The sequence below is a fragment of the Daktulosphaira vitifoliae genome, unplaced genomic scaffold (assembly GCF_025091365.1).
Source record: "Daktulosphaira vitifoliae isolate Bord-2020 unplaced genomic scaffold, ASM2509136v1 Scaffold_1, whole genome shotgun sequence".
NCBI lineage: Eukaryota > Metazoa > Arthropoda > Insecta > Hemiptera > Phylloxeridae > Daktulosphaira > Daktulosphaira vitifoliae.
The window spans coordinates 36,146,593-36,168,022 of record NW_026099572.1 but is presented as its reverse complement, the minus strand read 5'-3'; the positions used below and the strand labels follow the sequence as shown (position 1 = coordinate 36,168,022).

General features: G+C 39.7%; 1 protein-coding gene across 2 annotated transcripts; it reads right to left on the bottom strand.

Annotated features, from left to right (window-relative positions):
* Window positions 1-1,074: 1,074 nt before the first annotated feature.
* Window positions 1,075-20,756, bottom strand: LOC126894199 (LIM/homeobox protein Lhx5). Of its 2 annotated transcripts, XM_050665033.1 has the most exons (7): window positions 19,922-20,756; window positions 16,615-16,819; window positions 11,302-11,507; window positions 5,639-6,081; window positions 3,423-3,699; window positions 2,722-2,880; window positions 1,075-2,370 (listed from the first exon to the last, which is right to left on the bottom strand). In XM_050665033.1, exons 1-7 carry the CDS (start codon window positions 20,268-20,270, stop codon window positions 2,309-2,311), a joined length of 1,701 nt encoding a protein of 566 aa, XP_050520990.1. In that variant the 5' UTR covers window positions 20,271-20,756; the 3' UTR covers window positions 1,075-2,308. The 2 variants fall into 2 exon arrangements, with proteins under 2 accessions (XP_050520990.1, XP_050520999.1); XM_050665042.1 differs by lacking the exon at window positions 2,722-2,880.
* Between the last annotated feature and the right edge of the window lie 674 nt (window positions 20,757-21,430).

The following is a 21,430-nucleotide window of genomic DNA, read 5'->3' as shown; positions in this document are numbered from 1 at the left end:
TTGTTTTTTATGTTATCATATCTATCATGCAAATTGAGGAAATTATCTATTTTCAATGTGTTCTTCATTACTCGGAAATATATATTTTTTTGTCGAAAATTACAAAATAAAACCACAACCGTAGTAGGGGTTAAAAACAGTTGTGTCGAATGACATTGGCATGAGACGATTGGACTTACTCTGTGCTTTAGTTTGTACGTTGTAGGGATATCAACTGTTCAATGAATATTAAAACAGTGAAACTACGTATATGGGACAATTACTATACGGTCACGTGTTCACGTTTTATGGGATGTACTTAATATAATAGAAATATATAATTAATATGGCTGATGGCGCATCGTTAGATCAAGTTGAATGTTTTATTAGCCACCGACGTTTGGCCACGTAATTGACTGAAATCGAATGACAAAAACAAAACGAAACCGTCGAGGGTGAACAAATAGAAAATGTCACCAAAGATAATCAATTACGACAATTATAGTGTATAACCCGTACAACATAATGCACAGGTAAGGTTATAATGCACCGCGTCCATGGCAACGCTCGGCAGCGGTTAATTATTTATTTATCATTTACACTCAAATTGCCCGTCGTAATTACGTTCATTACCTACCGTTATTACTGTTGTTGTGTTTGTTGTATAATAGCTGCCAGTCGGGGGAGGCGGTGACACTTGACGCCCTATGACCTCGTGCCCGCCGCCAGTACATAATACCAACGTACCTAATACGGGAAGAGCGCACGCCGTTCGATTTACAGTATAATCGAAAGGATTTTCATATTAGTTCAGTACACGAGCACGTCGCACACACTCATTTATGATATAATGTCGTTTGACAGCCCCGAAAGGGTGCGCATTGTGTACTGATGAAATCACGATTTTGTTTTATAGGCTTTTTTGCCTGTCAACCACCAGATATTGCGTGCGGAAGGGTTACAAGGACGATGGCTAAAGGATATTATGCGATCCGGTCAACTAGATGGACATCGTACTGGTTCTTCAATCCGAAACATTTTTTTTTTTCGATTGATCGAATCGCACGCATAAAAAATAAAAAATAAACGTCGAGATGATGTGATAATGACAACAGAGTTATATATATATTATATATTTTTTTATATACAACAGACAGTTTTGATGATCATAGGGAACATATACAATAACAACAAAAAAAGGTAAAATACAATTAACTTTGGGACAATAGTAAAAACAATAACATTTTTCGCCATAAATCTAAAAAAAAAAAATGTACAACATCTTTCCGTTTACATCATTTTCATACATAGAAAACAAAAACACAATATGCAATTCTACACACGGTTTAAATAATACGTTTTTACAAATATATTTCATAGGACATTGCAGTCGAGCGCATACAATTTATTCGCGAAATAATAATATGTTAATTTTGGGATTTTTTTTATTCAACGTGAAATTATATGCGCACGAGAATACACACGATTTACACATAAATTAATAAGTATATTGACATTATTTTTAGCGTTTGTAAATCTCAGAACTTCAATCTATAAAGGACATACTCGTACAACATTATCTTATTATATGAATATTCGGATTATCACATGACATTTAAATATTAAAACTAGATTTTTAACGATTGGAAAAAAAATTTTAGTAAAACCGTTTTGCTGTGAATATTTATGTGTAATTATTTACAAAATTTATTTACACCCGAAGAAAGCAAAATTATTACAATTCTGTACAAAAGTCTTTCTATGTTATGATTATTATTACTATGAAGATAATATTAATTCACTTCTATCCTACGCACAAAAATTTGTGTCTCGCGTTTAATATATTTATTTTATAATAATTTATTTTATGAACTAAATACGAACAGAATTCGACCGTTTTTTATTTTAGAATTTTGTGTTAATTATTATAATTAACAAGAAATCCTATTAATATATTATATTAATTACATGTGTATGTGTGTGTGTGTGTGTGTGTGTGTTTGTGTGTAATAAATAGAAAAATTCAATGATATAACACGTTACAAATACATTTGTGTTGACGTCGTTTATCTAAAACATATAGCACATACTTCGTGATGACTTTATGGCACGATTTGTGTTTATACTTCTTCTTAATAATGAGAAAATGCTATCATGACTTCGCAAATTACCTCACTGTAGACAATAACAGTTGAACGAGCTAACAATCGTTTAACTGGATTTGGTAAACAAAGCTCAGATGATCCAGTGGCGATAAACTTTTGTGATGTCAGTAACGAAAATAACTTGGGCAAAATAACATTGTGCGGACGTACAATTTGCTCTATTGTTACCAAACTAAGCCTTCACTTTGTAAGTTCGGTGCATCTGAAAAACCGCTACTGCTTCCACCTGTATCAAAAAAAAACACAAAAATAAGCAACTGTGATTCTATTCCGAATATTTATTATTATTATATTCATTTAGAATATAATATTGGTATCCGTATGGTTTATTTCGAACTAAAGTTGCGTATAAAAATTATTTTTCAAAATTAGAATATTTTACTAAAAATCAAAAAAATTATTATTTTTTCTATAAAAAAAAATAATGTTTACCATTTAATTTCTCGGTTTTTAAAGTGAAATATATTAATTTTGTATAAAGAAATTATGGAAATCGGCAAATTTTGTCAGTATTTATTTCTTTAGAATGGCCTACTATAGCGAAAACGTGTAATTTTTATAAAATAAGTGTACTCGCCTTGGGAACCCAAAAACTCGGAAGGACTGCCTGGCCTTTGGGATAAAAGCTGATGGTCGTTGGCCTGCTGTTGTTGGTTGATGAAACCGGACGGGGCGTCTTGACCCATTCCCGAATAATCCGGCCCCATACCAGACATTGGGTTTGAATCCATGCCACCTGCACACAACAGACAAACGAGACTTGTAAGAAATAGGTAATAAAAAATTAATTTAGAAAAAAAATACATAAAAGAAAAATAATAACATTCTAGCTTTTGCTACTTGTTTAGTTTTTTACATCCATATATTAACTTGTGCAATCTACATAAAAAGTTTATTGTGAATTTAACTGCCAGGTAAAAATATTTACAACGTATAATCGCCAATAAAAAAAAACTTCTACTAATCGGATTATGTTTGGAAATGAATATGTACACATAACACACAAGGCAAATTATATCGTTTGATTATAAATTTATGATGTAGTCGCTATAAAATATAAAATAAACGTTATCATTTCCAACGGTGGCACTGTACAATATTGTATCCGACATAAAAATATGATAAAAACTTAGTAGCGTACGGGCTTACTGGCAGTCAAAGCAGTTGAAATCGAATTCAACTTAATAAAAATACAAAACCCACACATACCACAGACCCCGTAACACCTACTCGCACTACTGACTGTAAAGAACAAGGACATTGATTTCTCCGACTTACCGGGGTGTCCGAATGGTCCTCCCGGTCCACCTGGATGCGGTCCGTGGTGTCCGAAGAAGTCTGGATGGAAAGAACCCGGGCCGTAGCCAAACTCGAATTTCACTTCAGCCGAACCGGCAAAGTACGGGAACCCGGACTGTTGATCGTCCAGCGACCCTGGACTCATGTTTAACGGGAACCCTCGCATTTTGCGCGCTCCACCGTAGAACGGACCCCGTCCCATGGACGTCAACTGCTTTAGCCTTCGTTCTTTGCTCCTCTTGTTCTGGAACCAAACCTGTAACCAAATAAAAACATACAACCCGTTTAATAACTCGTGCAGAACGCGTTTAAGACAACTGGCTACACAAACCCCGCGTGAATATCTATCATATACCGATTCAATTCTAACGCGCCGCCAATAAATCACTTTGTGAGTAATTTTTTCCCCCTAACCTAACCCAACACGGCTCGTTTGATTTGTTAACATGATGCGAACGCGTTAATGCCTCCGACGGACATGTTTATGCGGCGTACTGCAAACGCATGTGTAGGTAATTATTATTCCATGCTGATAATGAACAGCGGAGCAGAGTGTGCATGTACTAATCGCCTGTTTAACTCGTCCTGCGCCAAAACCCGTTCCCTTCTGCGGCTAATCCGCGTACACGTCCGAACCGCGTGTACATAAAACTGATACATTAATATCGCTGTTGTGTAATATGATGATTATGTATTTGTGTATTTGTAGAAGACGGCCACTGTGAAACAAACGACCGGGCAAACAGACGACGCAACATGGACGACGCGTCCAAAGGCAAAAACAAAAAAGTTCAACCGGCCTAATGTGTTTTTAATGATTTTTCTCTACACTGCATAGCATACACGAGACGGCTAAACGAGTTTGATTGATGATCGATCGTAAACCGGCTACGTCTTCGGCGGGCGCTCGTAAAGGAAAATAACTCTGTGGATCGTTGCCGTGACCTCAAACGCAGCAGCACGGCCGATTTGGCTTTTGTTTCATATCATTTATGGTTTATATGGCGCACAACCACAACCCCGGTCGCGGTGCGGTCACAACGTTATGCCTACACGAGCGTACCTCGTGAGAAGACCTCCCCGACAGTAATAACAATATTGAAACGAAAAACAATCGACTTGGCGAGTCGCGTTTTATTATTATTATTGTTATTACATTACTCCGACGTACACTTTAAGCGATGACCGCAATAACTCGTATGTAACTTTTCTTTATCTCGGCACAGACCCGCATAGTCGGTTGTAAAATTTTCTTAAGGATTTTTGTTCGACTAGGTTAGTTTTTCAAAAAAAAAAATAATAAAAAATACTACATAAACAGCGTGCACAATAACTCAAACGAGCGAAAAATAAAAGTGCGAAAAAGTGTTTTTATTTATTATCGTTTCTTTGCAAACGAGCCGTAACTTCCATTGTTTGTACTGTGTATATTTATTTCGCGCAAAAAACTAATGAACGCGGTAAAATAAATCTTTACGCGCATTCGAAACACACTGTTGGTCGATCTACACATCCGCTGAAGAGCCAGTGTCTATACTTTGAGTACACAAGGAAATAAGGCCGTGTATTCGCGAGGCAGTACGTTCTGTTTTTAATTATTATTGCTATTCCGTTCGCAGTTTGTTTTTATTTTGTCGCGATACGGTGAAAAAAAATCTCAGATCGAAATATCCGGAGCTGCAAACGTGAGCGTAATCGTAAAAAATACCGAGTTAGAATACTGGACTAGGAAAACAACGGGGGGGAAAAAAATGAGAGAATAAACTCGAAGCGCGCAGAGAGAAGAAGAAAATATAATTAAAAAATCGCACGGTTTCCTGACGAGGGATCCGACGCGGAACGCGCCGACGTGTTAATCTATCGGGTTATTACATTCGGTGCTGTGTATTTCATATACAGACGCAGACAGTTCAACCGAGAGCGTTAAAGTATTATAACATTTTTTAATATTTCGTGCCCGGAGTTCAACGTTCCGTAAATATGTCGAAACGAAAATCGGTTTCGTGTTTTATGAGCTCCAGTCCCTGGCGGTTTATCATACCGTCGTCAAAACGTCCACTGAGGGATTCATAAAAAAGCTATCGGTTTAAAAAGTACAAACACTTGATTAGCGTGTGCGAGTTACGCGCGTTACCTGCAAAAACTTTATCAAGCGTTTAAATGGAATTACCGGTACGAGATGAGATTGTGTTTACCTGTATGACCCTCATGGGCAAACTGGTCTCTTTGGCTAGTTGTTCGCGGATATGCCTTGTCGGTTTGGGCGTTTGCGAGAACGCAGTCTTGAGGATTTCCAGCTGTTTAGCTTTGATGGTAGTTCTAGGCCCCCGTCGCTTCGACCCGGAGTTGCCGTCGTCGGGCGACTTGTTCTCGGTCTGGCTGTCGCGAGTCTCCGGGTCGCCGTCCAACGAACCCTGGTCCTCGGAGTCTTCTTTGAGATCCATGCCCGAATGAGGCGTCTGCAGATCGCCGGCCGACAGAGAGTTGTTGTTGGCTTCCGGGGTGCTAGGAGGGAGTATGGATGCCGGGCCGCCCGGTCCGTGAAGTCCGCCTATGTGATGGTGTTTGGTCGACGGTATCGAGTTGGTCTCGTCGTCCTCTTCGTCTTCCGAACCCGAATACGGCAGCGAGTCGACGCCTGCAAAATATAAACAACAAGACGGTGGTTAGAACGGCAATGTTTACACGCGTAAAAAAATGCTCGAATAAAAACGCTCGTGGCAGAAAAATAGAGGCGCGTGAGCCCTGCGACGGAGATAACCGTTTTTGTTTAGAAAATAATAATTGGTTATGCACAAACGGGGCAAGTCGTGCGTACATAAATAACTGCGGGCGGAGGCGTCGAAGCTCGCTCTTACTTTGTATACACACCGCCGCCCAAGGGTTTGCACGCGCCTCTCGTCACCCCCTCCGCGTCGCTGTCGGGGAGGGAGCGGTACGGACATCTCCCTTATGACAATATTTGTTCGGGAATCAAACTCGATTACCCATTCGCGCCCTCGGGATGTATGCGCACATAAATGTACGTGCAGTGGGATGTACACAAATCCCGTGTGTGTACGGCACTGGGTATCGTCGTTGGCGCAGTGCGATACGCAACGTATAATAAAATAGTATGCGTGTCACAGACTGGTGGTGCTGGGCACAAACAATGCGGTCGGGGGGGGGGTGTATCGATGACAAAAATCCCATCACGAATCCAATCACTTTTCCGACCGCCGCCGGCTTAGCGTGTAATACCCCGACCATACGATATGCTAAATCCCGTTTTGTAATTCATTCGTCTCTCAGGTATTTAAACAACGACGACGGAGAACAAAACGTTTATCCGCGACGAATAGTTGTAAAAAAAAGTATCGGGTTGTTGCGCTCAGGAAATGTCGCGGTACATAAATTAGTCGCGTAGTGCGCGACGCATAACGCGAACGGCAGTGGCCGAGGAAAAAAAATATATTACAGCAATCGTAAAAATACACAAACGCGCACATGTACTACGACGTAAGGTATAAACCGAGTGTAGTAAAATACTAGGAGCCGGTTATTACTGTCTTTCGGGTTGTTTTACAAGGTGCCGTATAACAACCGAGTGGATTTTCGGCGTATCCGCGTTATGATATACGTCCGAGACACATAAAGGCCGTGTGTTGTGTGCACGTGTAATATATTTCCAGAGGAATATTTTTCCTTCCTAGTCTTTTACGATCGCACCAGACCGTCCGGAGTCTTGTGGCCGGCCCGTCAAAAACGCGCAACAGTATTTACATATAACACGAATTTTTTTACATAATTTATGCCTACGAGGGACGTATATTCACTGTGCAGTATATATTATACGCAGTAAAACGAATGGGTAAGAAAATGAAATAAAAAACAACCGACTGACCAGAAAACCACCGGCGGAATACCTGTCAATTTTTACGACCCGTCTTAAGGTGTTCGGTTCGTTTTATGATTTTTTTTTTTATAAAATATATACGTCGGACAGTATTTTTTTTTTTTTTTGTTCGCCTCTCTCGTGTGTGTCGGCGGTCCCATTGAAACGCTTCTGAATATATACGTACCGTATATGAAATATAATGACATTATCGCCGTCCAACAGACGTCGGATTTGTTTCGAACCATCGAAACGTCGAGTTTACGATATTCACCGCACATAACGCGGAGCGGGAGCCGTCGTGCCGTACTCAGTCGGTTGTCATGTGCGCTCATATATGCGGTGCACGGGAGAGGGGAACGTGTGAAAAATACACATAACGCTTATGAATTATAACCGACTTTTTTTGTCTGCTATTCGAATTCCTCGTTTGTTATTTTCCCTCCGTGGCCGAAGAACAAAAAACTAATGTACGATATAACAATTGGCCGGCTGCGTTTTCACTGTACTCGTGTGCGTCATGATTACTCGCGAGTGCGACAAAACGCATTTTTTTGCACGCATTTCTACCTGCGACACGCGAGTGCAACAAACAACATTACAACGTCATATCCGTCACGTTGACGAGTTTACGATTCGCACACGCGTACAAATATTATTAATAGCGAGCGGAGTTGATCAGAAACGCAAAGTGTCAAACACCCGCCGCCATCGATTTGTGAATCAACGGCGCGTACCAGTCCAAAGAGAACAGCGTCTTCCGCCCGCCGGTTTTTTGTTTTAATTCCGAGTGGCCTCTACGATTGGTCAGCGCGGTCGCCGTCAAGAACATAAAATATGTGCGATGGGAAATAATTGGATTCGTCGGGAATGCGGAAAGAGCACGCGGGTGGTGTTGGAGCTCCACGAAAATATTATCCACGGAAACCTCATATATTTACTGGCGGGTGTCACTTTCACACCTCCACCTACCCCGAAATACATACGATATAATAACAATTATAGTTATTATTAATAATACACAAACGCCGCTAACGGTGGAATTACCATTTATATTTATTATTTTATGTATATTATGACCTGCGGCTCCGCTTCTACCGGAGTCATTGTTTATAGTCATTCTAATAACATTTTCGCCTTTTTTTCCACCAGCGGCCTCCGGCTCATCATGTTCTCGTAATAATTTATCGAGTACACCTTTAACGAATGACACTTGTGTCTCGTCGGCTAAAAGGTTCATTTATTTGTAAAATAATTTCCAGTGAAAGGAGTGAACGTTTTAGGCGTTAACGTTAAATTGCTCCAATGAGACCATCGACCGCTGAACCACGAAAAGAAAACATTTCATGTCTCGAACAACGTTCAAATTGATATTTTTAGTATAAAAAGTAGATCTGTACGCGTCAAACAAGAACACCAACGACAGCTTATGATAATGTTTAAGTACCCTTTTTTAAACGGTACTTGTAGTACGCGTCGTCAGTGCGTCGGAAGGTTCGGCGAAAGGATTCCCACTGTTGCCGCCGTGCTGCCGATAGAACTGTGAGCGTCTCAGGGACGGGATGACGTCTCCCCCGCAGCGTCGGTAAAAAGGCAAACGCACGACCCCCCGCAGTGGATCTGTGAAGCCGTCACAGGCCGGTCAGCACGATTGTTCCATCCACAGAAGAGGCCGCGGGGAGTTTCGCGATTTCGACGTTGCCCGTCAGACGTACGCCGAAGAGGTCATCATCTCGCGCGAACCGTCTGAAGACAATTATAAAAAAACGTTACTTGCAGATACGATCGGTTTTTGACGTGCACATGCACCACTGTTATAAACTACTGGGCATTTCAGGGGTGATGTGAACGCACAAATTCATATTCTAATAAATGTACACACTCGGAGGAGAGGAGCGTCTACTGTTCCCTCTGATGATATAATTAATCGTCTATCGCGCTCGTATGGATTAAAACGAATTTCTTCGTATGTTGATTCAACGGTATGTGAACATGATCGTTGTAATACATGTGCCTATAAAAAGCTTGACGTCTGGTTATAAATCACTAGCGCGCACGTATCAAACAAAAAACTAGCCGCCTCTTCGTTCACCGCGCGCGCAATCGGATCTCAGAGCCGTTACACTGTGGCCGCCGTATCTTTCCGTGTACTGAGCCCAACAATTTACGTTATCAATACAAATACGTGTATTGTAAAACGAAACGAGTCATCGACACTCGGACGGATTCGGGAGACCGTGAAAATCGAACGGTCGTATTAGAAAAACTGTGAAAAGATAAATTAAAAAACAAGCCGGTCCGGAAAATCACGCACCCCCATTGGCCACGGTTTTCTTTCGGCAAACTTTTTCGTGTGGCCCGAGCGCCGAGAAAATCGTTAGCTAAAAAAAAAAAAAATGGCCGAACGGCACACAAAAGACATTTGTTCAATAATAATATGGCAATAATAAAAAAAAGACAAATGAAGTGTTTTCGTGGCGCGTTAAGTTTTAAGAAATTCAAACGACATCCATGTAAGAGAGAACACGCTAATTGTAAAAATTAATTAACTACCAAGACTTTATTCGGTTATAAATAGCTAAACGGGCGACAATTCGTACAGCGATTTCTCAGGGAAAAACCGTTTTCACATTATGTACGCATTTTTCTTGGTATTTTTTTCCCGATATACTCGCGACCGTACAGCTAACAATGGAACAATACACCCGAACGTGCAGTGTGTGTGTGTGCGCGCACCTTGTTCTCCCGTCAGCGGCTACCGCGGTGCGGTCAAATATTACACACAACGAGTGCGTATAGAATTTACGTGTACATGATAATAGTACAACAATAACTGGGAGAGGCGACGACGAATATTTCGTGAGGAAAATGACCCGCGGCGGCCAACAGTGCTATCCCAACGTCGCAGACTGTAACGAAATTTCTGGCGCCTACTTAACTCACCGTGGCCTATTGTGCGACAGGGAAAAAAAACCAACACCGAAATGTTCGTCGTCGGACGCCCAGGCCAATTCGCCACCGCACACGCGATTTTTGTACTCGTAACGACAACAGCAGTGACGACCGATTGCGTCTTGCGAAATTCTCTCCATAGTCGCATCACAATCGTAAGGTCCATTAGTTTACTTTTTTTTTGACACTAATCAACTAGTCGACTCGTTGACCCTTCAAGGACACGAACGTTAAATTACTCACGCGTCTATTATTTTTTTTTTTATCTCACGTGCGTTTTGTATGTATTCGGCGTTTCCGACAACCGGTTAAACTTGTAAAGCGCTTTATAGCATATTTTATTAATATAATTCGCGTTGTTATTTATTGCTAATCTTCACGTTCGATATCAATTACCCCACTCGTACGATCGGACGGCAAACGCACATCTATCTTGTTTTGCACAGCCCTTTTTACACTCGACACGTTGTTAATATTAGTTCGATCTGAACTGCAGCCGAGAAATAATAGATAAATCAACTCCGCGTGACGTGTTCCAATCCGTTTACCGATACACGAGCACATATTCGATAGTTGTGACTAAACAACATAAACCATTGAAACGTGTACGCGAACGGCGGATTTCGAATGACTATTGGCGTTACCAGATTTCGTGTACGTGACTGTGGGCGGAGGGGAAACCTCGCGACTCGGTTTCCATAGTTGGAAAACTCGATTTGAAACTCATCAACGGATATCTAGTTATGCGTGGAAATACGGCAAAGGGGTTTTGTCGTCGTGCGTGCGTGCCGAGGGTTACTTTTGTGTTGTGTGCACACACCGGTTTTCCGAGGGGGCGCGGCAGCTTTGGCAACCGGCATACGTGTGTTACCGCCGCCAAACGAAAACTTCGGGGGTAACTCGTAACAATACATTATAATATATGCACGAGAAACGACCCAAATCGATTTGTAAACATGTGCACAGACCTCGTACACCTCGGCACGCTGTATTAATGCGCGTCTAAATGCAAATAAGCTTCAAAGCACTCACCTTGCCCGTTCTTTCCGGTGATGTAGTCTTCTTTGCATATAAATTTGTTGTCTTCGAGCACGTACAACTCCTCGCCGGTGGACAACTGTTTCCGGCAAATCATACACGTGAAACAGTTCAAGTGGAACACCTTGTCCCGGGCTTTTCGCACCAAATCCGTAGGCGATATACCCTGGGCACAGCCATTACACTTTTTCCCGTACCTCCTGCACAAAAACAAACGTATTAAACACTCGCGCCATTTGAAGAGCAAATAATTCGGTTCGTGCATATCGTTACATAGTAGCGGCGGCACATGAGTGTGCACTTATCGTGTATTATCGCAATTCGTAGTGATATTTTCATAGGGGGTGGTGCCCCGAAACGATTCATCATCTCGGCGGTGACGCGGTCGGGTTCAAAAGGAGCTGGGACGTATGAAGAGCTGTAGACGATGAAAGATTTAGGAGAGAAGGGAATGAAAAGAAACAATAACGTAGAAAATAATATACATACATCTCTTCGGGCTCGTGAAACGGCAGGGCGTCCACTGCACAGGCTCACACACACGTCAAGTCGTGCCGAAAAGCCGCACAAGGACAAGAGGGGGTCACGGGGTCGCGGCTCGAGTTTAATATTTTAAGGACGAGGACGTGTTTACGACGTAAAAAAAACCTAAAACAAGACGAAAAAAATGTCCATGCCCATTTTGTGTAGTATTTTTATACGCGACTTTTTTCCTTTTTATTCACTCAAGGGGTTTTTGCGCTGTTTGATTCACTGATGAAAAGTGACCGCGTTGCCGACAAGAGTTTTTATTACTAAATTATTTCCACAGTCCTTTGGTGGTGACCGTTCGCCGCACGTTGTCGGCCGACCGAAAAACGTTTACAAGCCCCGCGCGCATATAATATTATTATGTGTATACTTGTACCGTTTACGAGTTATTCGCAGGATTAGTTTGGCGTGTTATGCGAACGTAATACGCGAACGACATTAGACATACACAGCCGCGACATTGTATACCGCACACAGCTCTTGAGGTTTAGCACAAAAAAAAAAAATGTATGTGCGTTTAACACTGTAAAATATGCATAAACGACTACCGCACGAACTTCCACTTGCACTGAGGTTGTAAATTTCAGGATAATATCCAAGTAGACCGATACGGTAATTGTAACTGAATATGCGTTCAAACACACCCGACCGCTAAAGAAATACACACCACGTTGTGACAAAATAGTTACAAAAAAAAAAAAAAGACAGTAAAAATACGATATTCGATGACGATTAATTACTACATTTTGTGCTCTCTACATAAATGCTGTGATGTCTCCATAAAAAAAAACCGTTTTTAAAACTCTATAATACTAAACATGTAAAATTTAGTTCAGTTTTATTTTAAGCGCATATCATTTGGTTTGGAAATAATTCATCAGAACAAGAGTGACGTTAAATGTTTCGCTGGGCAAATTTGAATTGCTGCCACGCAGTGTTGTGTGTGCGTGACATTAAACGTGCGCAGCGCGTAATTCGAAGCTTTCGCTTTTCGTCGGACTTGTATAAATTACGGGACGATAAAATATGCAACACATGTATGCCGTTCAATCCGACTGAAATCGCGCGTTCAAAAACCGATTTGTCAGGACGAGGTCGCGTCGGCGTCGCATGAATAATGATTTTCTATCGAGAAAAAACGCTCGTGACATTCTTGGAGCGGCAAAGCGAGGGGAGGGACGACGGCGGTCTGGAAAATATGCTGGAAATAAACGTTGGCCATCACCCCGCATCAAGCGATCAGAGTGTTTTTAAATGGAATTTCGGCTGAGCATCAGTTAATAGAAACCGTTTATTTGTACGCGTATGTGTAAAACAACACGTGCGGGAGAAAATTTGGAAAGGCATAGGTGCGAGTCCGCACCTATTGAATTTAACAATTCGCGGTAATAACAATAACAATTAATCAAAAGCCCTTGTATGTGTAATAATGACATTATGATGTAAAACTGGTATTTACTCGGTAATTTCGTGTAAATTATCGGGCGTCCCGCGGGGTGTGCATGTGTGTACGTTTTTTTGTCCATCCTTTCTCACACACGCTGTCCATCGACAGCGTTTCCATAATCTTTCATATTATTTTATTTACATATAAACACATAGCAGTACCAAAACACACCAGTTGTAACACCATATTTTAATCGTTTCCAGGTCATATTTTATATTCGTGTACACAATGTGAAACGCGCGTGAGGCGCAGCGAACTTACAGCTTGTAAACCTGTACACCAATGTGCTGGTTGATATATTGGTGTCGTTTATAAACATTTATGTGTGGACGTCATCGTAGTCCACTCTGATCGTGCGCTTTGGTGCATTTTATGATTTTTTTTTTATATTTTCTATGTGGGACAAACAAAAAATGCTCGTAAAAAACGATGACGAGTACGTTTTACCTTTGCGCGAGCCATTTTTCAACACCTAATTTAATATCTAATCACAGTAAGCAATAACCAGAGCACAACAAGCACATAAATATGACGCAAACATTGGCCGTAGACTTGGCTGCGAGCACGGCGCAAAAACGAGACCGTGTGGCACTAGATTTATGTTGTTTTTTCAGATAAATAGTCTAAACAACTAGGCCCATAAGTACGGTCGAACAACTCTTAGTGCACAAAATATTCGCATAAAACACAGCGCGTTCTGGTTTACTCATTCAGTCACGTTGTCGACGGCGTTAATAAAAATGTTTTATTTTAACGTTTTGCCCAGAGTGATTACTCACCTTGTCCGCGTTGGCAAAAAAATACACATCAAAAGTTTACCCGGACAAAGAGCGAGCCGTTAAAATTGTAGTACATAATTGGAGGGGGTTATCGGGATGGAAAAAAGAAGACGGATGCATCACAGTTAAAACAATAGGGCAATGACGGAAGTCCATAGAAAAAATTGTCTCGCGGATGCTTTCATAAAGGAAATCGGTCTGTTTTCGATGAGTGGGTATGCCATGTATATACGCTAATAAGTCGGCAAGTGTATACGACACCTGGGGAAAACCTCAGGTTTTTTTCCCATCCGTTTCACGGATCATTGATTTACGGTGTTGCTGTTAAAATTATAACCCTACGCGTCTGCGCCCATCTAATAATTTGCAGTTTGATAAACTTTGAACGGCTGAAATCGCAAACTGTAATAAAAAAAAAAAAATACATATGTTCTACTCGGAGAAACATTGAATTTAAAAAAAGTTCTATTTCATTTTCCAACTGATTTAGATTTGATTAGATTCGATGAATACAATACTAAATGGTTTAAACGCTGTAATTTTATTGAAACGTCAAAAACTGTGCCCAAGTCCACATGAGTTATTATATTAAGCGAATGCCAAGATAAAACTTTTAAGCTTAATAAATTAAAAAACAAACAAACAGAAGATTTATTTCTTTATGCGCGTCGGCTTGCGGCCAAAGCATCGCACAAGGCTATTGTAAGACGACGGGGAAAAGATGGAAGCCGCCGGGACAGCCAGCCATTAGTATGCATACGCTGTGACAAACGCTTTAAAGTTCAACGAGGAGCAGATAAAGCACGTGCGTCGTCGCCGGTTCTCGCGGAATTGATTCGCCCGTTATTATTGTACGCGTTATATTGTACAAGCGAAACGGGTGCACAGGTATTGTCTCCCTGCGAAAACGTTTCAGTTTACAAATCCATACGCGTTGCAGAGAATAGTTTGGATCACCGTGTGCATTTACGTATACGCGGGTTACCACACAACGTGCAGGAGCAACTGACAGCGGACGGATCGCGATCATGAACGAGAGCTCCGTGATCCGCAGCTCCATATCACCGTAAGAATAACAAAACCGCGGTGTTGTTGTGTTTACAATAATAATAATAATAATAAAGGGATCATGCGTACCGCTCATTGTGCCGAAGCGACAGCCCGCGAACAAGACGGACAAACAGTGCAGGCGCACACAACAGTATCGTGGGGAATAAAAAGAGACGCTGTGTATATTTGCACAGACCGGATAAAGGCAGCTGAACGACGCCCTCTTTAAAATAACATTTAAAACTTATATACCTATACCCGCTGTAAGCACATAATAATACCGCAGGCGTTTTACCAAGAGGAGGGATCATGAAATGTATATGATACATGTGCGATACACAATACTTAACACAGGGGGTGATTATTGACATTGCTGTCGTCACCGCGAAATACGCTAAAATCGAAGTTTACATTTTCATACAATGTCATTTTACCGGAATCTTAAATCCACTTAAGTTATTTCCCGAAAAACTTTTCCGTGCTCGGGAAACTGTTTTAAGAAAGTAAAAACAATTTTCTTCCGCCATCGATTCGCGTAAAATACACTTAAAAATGTTGAATTATTATTAACTCCGTTAAAAAAAACAAAGCCGTCGACAATTCTTCGAAAAATCATTATTATTTTTTTCAAGTTTTTTAATTTTACTTTATTGTATTTCTTAGAAAAAAGTTCAGCGTAAAGTAATTCACATTGCAAACCGTTATTATATATTAAATTATGCACTACAATTTTGGGGAGGGTTAACAACGGGCTGATTGTTTTACTACCCTTTTTTTTCCCTAGAGCAGTTTTTATTTTTCGTTTACACTTAAACGGCAACACAGGGAAAGACTATAATATGAAATTCGAAAAGGCGTCGTCAATGCCGCCGCCCAGTTTTATGGTAGCCGATCACGTATTCACATAGCAGCAACGCCGTCTCAAGTGTATATGTGTGCACACCGAACAAATGGGGAAAGACTGCCATACAATAAGAATCCGACGGCGCCATTTTGTCCCGAGTCGATGCGCTCGTCGGGGGTACCGCACAGTCTTTGAATTGATTGCTATCACGCGCTTCAACATCCCCTGCAAGTCAAAAATAAAAATATCTAGTCCCCAAAAATAATTGAAAATCAAAATGCATTTCAATGTTCTGTATTGAAGAAATTTTAATTCGCGCGACGACTGAGTACAGTAATAAATTAGCATGGTTTTTGGCTTCATCAAACTTTTTCGCGTTTGCCGGCACCACCTTGCACTAAATTTAACCCAACCGATTGTTAACGCACATCTGTACACTGTAACAATTAGTTCTTATGCGCACTAATCACCTGTGTAGGTGTCTTATGTATAATATTATTGATATTTTCCTGAAGTTACGCATCACGGACATAACTGCGTTTATACTTGGTGTATCAACTCACTTTTTAATTCTGAGGCTACGACTAACATGAACGCATTTATTTTTTTATATATTCGCCATGACTAAACTACTAACAAGTAAACCATTTGCTTACCTGTAAAAGTCTGGTTTGCATAAAATTTTGCCGTCCCTGCTGTAGCATTTGTCGGACAGCGTGCCGTGACAGTCGACGCATTTAACGCACTCCGCGTGCCACGCCCTGTCCAACACGTTCAAAAGGAACTTATCCATAATGGGTTTGTCGCAACCAGCGCAACTCATCATAAGACTACTGCACCGTCCACCACTGCCGCCCCTGCCTAAAATAAACAACAAACAGTTAAAATATAAAATAGAATTTTTCAACTTTTAAGTATTCCGTGCAATGAAAATTTTGCATCACGAAAACTTCAAAATAATTCTAACGGTTCACAGCGGATTTCCATCGTACCAATTGAGGAGACTATTTCTATGTATTTATAACGTTACTCTTTAGACACGCAGTCGTTTCCGAACCAAAAAAAATATATATTTTAGCCATCCAAATACAACACATACACGTACACATGCGTATATTCAATGACACGTTCGATATGCTCCAATTTTTTAAGCGACCGCATCGCCAGAAAAACGAACGCGTCATTATTGGTCGCTGTGAAAATCCGGACACCGTTTCGTAATTCAAATATCAAAAATTATATATAATTGTAAATATTTGTGTAACTATAATTACACAACTTGTAATTAAACCATAAGAACAGTTAGAAATTATTGTTAACCAAAATTTATTGAAATTGGTCCAACATACTTTTGTAAGTATTTGTTATTTAAATACAAACTTTTTAGATTTTTTTACAGAATAACGATGAATTTAACATGAGATGCATTGTGAATATCAAAATTGCGCTTAATAATAATAGTTGAAAAAATGCATTAAGCAATAACAAAATTCTTATCCAAGTAACTTTTATTAGAATAAAAAAATATATATAACAAGTATGTAACAAAAATTAGATTAATTTAGTTAATTAAATATGTTCTTTTTGTTTTATTACTCTTTTTGAGTTTTATTTCATGAAATATCAATAAATTACTAATTATTAGTTAAATATTAATGTTATTATTGCCCATTATTTTAAAAAGCTTATATACTTTTGTATTGTCTTTGCATAATATCACTGTTTGTAATGTCATCACAACTGTAACGACCCATACGCTTTAGTTTATGTGCATAACTATTCTATTCCATTATATTAAAAAAAAATCCGTCTATAGAGTCAAGTCCGATGGACCATAACGAATGTGACCACGAGCCGATCGATACGCGTGCTTACATCAAGTCTCCAGTGCACCCGACAGATGAGATCACAAAACACAAGAAGTGATGCTTTTTGATATTCTCATTCTTAGGCTAAAAAACAAACTGTCCACGGTCCGCGATGACCACAATTTTTCCTCCTATTATTATTATTTTTTTAAGGCACTAAAGGACTGTTGTATGTACGGAGTTACGCACGAGTTATTGTCGTTAACCCGCGGCCAGCGACAAAAATCACAGAAAAACAAAAAACAAAACCTCAAAAATTATTCTAAGTCATGTTACGGTGACGTGCCTTTCGGAATGCCGTCGCGTCTTTGCACGAATATCTCATGTGGTTTTTTATACACACGAACGTTATCTGTCATACTTATTACCATCGATTGTTGAACATTAAAAAACAAAATAAATGATGGGTCGATTAAGTACACAACGCACGCGACAAAACATTTCATTTGTACCAATTATAGAGTCCGTTATAGGTGCGAACCATTAAAGGAAATAAGTTATACTAATAAGTGGGTATCTATTGAGTTCTTATTTGTGGAATTGTACACGTTTTTAGTCGAAGAGACCAACAAATCATTTTCCGGTAGAATTGACTCAAATTTTTCGGTTGCAAGCGGAAAAATACACGTGTTAGAAAAAAAAGTACATGTATTATTAAAAAAAAAAAAATTGAATGTAATGAAAGTTAATAAAAACGGCCAATTTTTTCATTGTTTTTAAATTGTCAATTCACATTGTAGTTACATCAGATAAACAAATAATGGTAATTTATTATTTCGAGTAATAAAATATTATTATTGTAAAAATCAACAATTAATTTATCCAAAGGTTTATTTTTCAAATTAATTATTTTTCTCGTTTATTTTTAATTTAATTTAAACCGTTGAAATAACTTAACTTTATTCAAATAATTAGACAATAATAATAAAACAAGATTCAATATAAATAAAATAACTTATAAAAGGTGTTAGAATGAATTTGAGTTAAGTTTAATATTCGCCTGCTCTAAATAAAATATTTATATTTATATATTTTTTATATTTATATAAAATACTATATTTTAAAATGTTTCGAAGGGATAAGTCTCTGTAATTGAAACTAGTTTTGCTCGTTATAAATTAATAAACCAGAAAAAAAATGATAATTCCTTATCTTTATGTAATTCTTTAATTGAATTTTTATTTTATTTTTTTTTAATAACAACTGTAGTTTTAAAGATGGAACAGTGCAATAAGCATCTCAATGTACAAAATGATGTCAAGCTACGAAAAAAATAAAAAAACATTTTTGTTATCACTAATATTTTTCTTTCTATTCAGTTTTAAAAGTTGAAAATCGATTCTCACACTTCCCTTGCCGAACAACGAAAAATCGATCTTAAGCGATTTTGGCCAAAAAAATAGTTCAGAAACATAATGATCAAACAACCTCTTTTTATACAAATTTATAATTTTTTAACTTTTAACTGTGAAATTATTGACATTGTTCCTACTTAGCTTAACTTAACTTGAGTTAATGATATCATTATAGTCTAAATTTTTAATATTTTATTTCGTTTTTTAACACTAACGCGGGTTTTTTTATGTAGAACGTCAGTACATTATTACATTGACAAGTATTCCGTAGTCTTCGCCTATGGTACATATATGAAATAGTCTGTCCTTCAACACCTTACACACACACACTTACACAATAACAAAATTACTACCAACACGTATAGGTAAACGTCATTTTTTTTTTGTTAACAGATTCTCTTCGTTTTGACATGCATGACTGACAATTCGACGTACGCGTACACTATCACTATAAAATATTATACATGTATACGGTGGCAGTCTTATTATGTACAGTTTTTATTTTACTCGGCTATACATGTCTGTCTTTTTTTATTTAAAAAGAAGAGACGATCGCGTAGACAGACATCGTGGGACACAAAAACTACATGTGACCGAAGACATGACTTACGGAACGTGGTTATATCCGCAAAGAATTGTGTACATATGAATGCATTTGATTTAGGCGATGGATGTATGCCCGTTTACTATGATTTGTATGCAGGCCTACTTAATCTATAAATTTCATGATTAGTACTCACTTATGTTATGGGTTTGTGTGACTGGAAATGACATGTGGAAAGGATGGGTGGCCAAGTGATTCTGAGAGTTTAGCGGTGACGTGCTCCTGTTGGTGGCTGAGGTGGCGTACATGGGTTGTTGAGACGCCTGTACGGTAGCTGCAGCTGCTGCGGCTGCGGCTGCAGCGGCCGCTGCCGCTGCCACTACGGACGAAGGTGACGACTGCGACGATTGAGTGATAGATGATTGTCCGGGAAGTCCGGCTACCGGAGCTCTAGGAGTTAATGGGTCGGCCGCACCTCCTTGACCGGGTGTCTCATCCGGATAGAACTGTAAACCGAATGTTGTGGCCAACGACGATGTGGCCATATGACCGTGGCTCTGTGGACCGCCGCCGCCAATCGTTGACGGACGGATACGGCAACTCCGAGCATAAGGGGGCTGGTGCACCGCCCCTGTGGCGTCCTGACCCACTGGCGTCGTGATGGCTGTGGTCAACTGGTGCCCAGAACGGTGATGACTTTCAATAAGGCTTCCGATAGCTGCTGCTGCGTCCGACGCTGCTGCAGTTTCGGATATTCACCGTATCTGTCCAAAATTTCATATACGGTACACTCAATTTCACTTAGCAAATATCCAAAATAGTTACTAATATTTTTTTCCAACACTTTCGCGATGACGACGGCACTATCGCTACGAACAATCAAAAAATGAATAAAAAGAACGTTTTACAGTTCAATGTAATTTATGTGTATGGGTAAATTTTATTTAAAATGTGTGCTGCGAACTCAGGTGCACACGGACGAACGCAATACTCGACCGACAGAATAAGCCGGAAACCGAATACTGGTGAGTAACACGAACCGGCGATCGGTGCGCTGGCCTCAGAATTCGTTTGGCCGTAGTGGAGGAGGTGGGCCAACGTGTGCCATTGGATAGCAGCGTATAGTCAACGCCCTGTTTGGTACGCCTTCTCTTTTAGTGAGGATTGAGTTCCGTCGTCACGACGACAGCACCGGACTCTCCTTGCCTCCTCCACCATACCGTCCGGCAGTTGAATTCTGTCCTCCATCCCCTTCTCATTTTATTTCCTCCGTCAGCTTCTATTATTTATTTTCTTTTTTGGCTCTTTCATCGTCTTTCACTCACTAGCAGACGGCAATCGACAGCACTCATCTTTTTGCTGTCCGTCTACGTCTCCACTGCAAACTCTTTATTTCCAGTTTCATTTTACACTTAATAGATTACATGTAAACTATAGGCATAACAAAACCTAATAAAAGAATATTATCATTAAAACCAATATAAATGTTGTCTTCAGGTGGTACCGTTTTATAACGAAACGATCTATGGTTCACGTTCCTTCTGGACTGTGTATATTTTATTAGTACAGAATCAGCTATTATAAAATTCGCGGGACTTCGGAGCGTTGTCTTTAAATTATTTTAATAATCATTTTACCTATTCATTAAACTCTGTTATAAGAACTGAATAAGAATAATTTCCTTAGGCTGTTAAAACTTCCGATG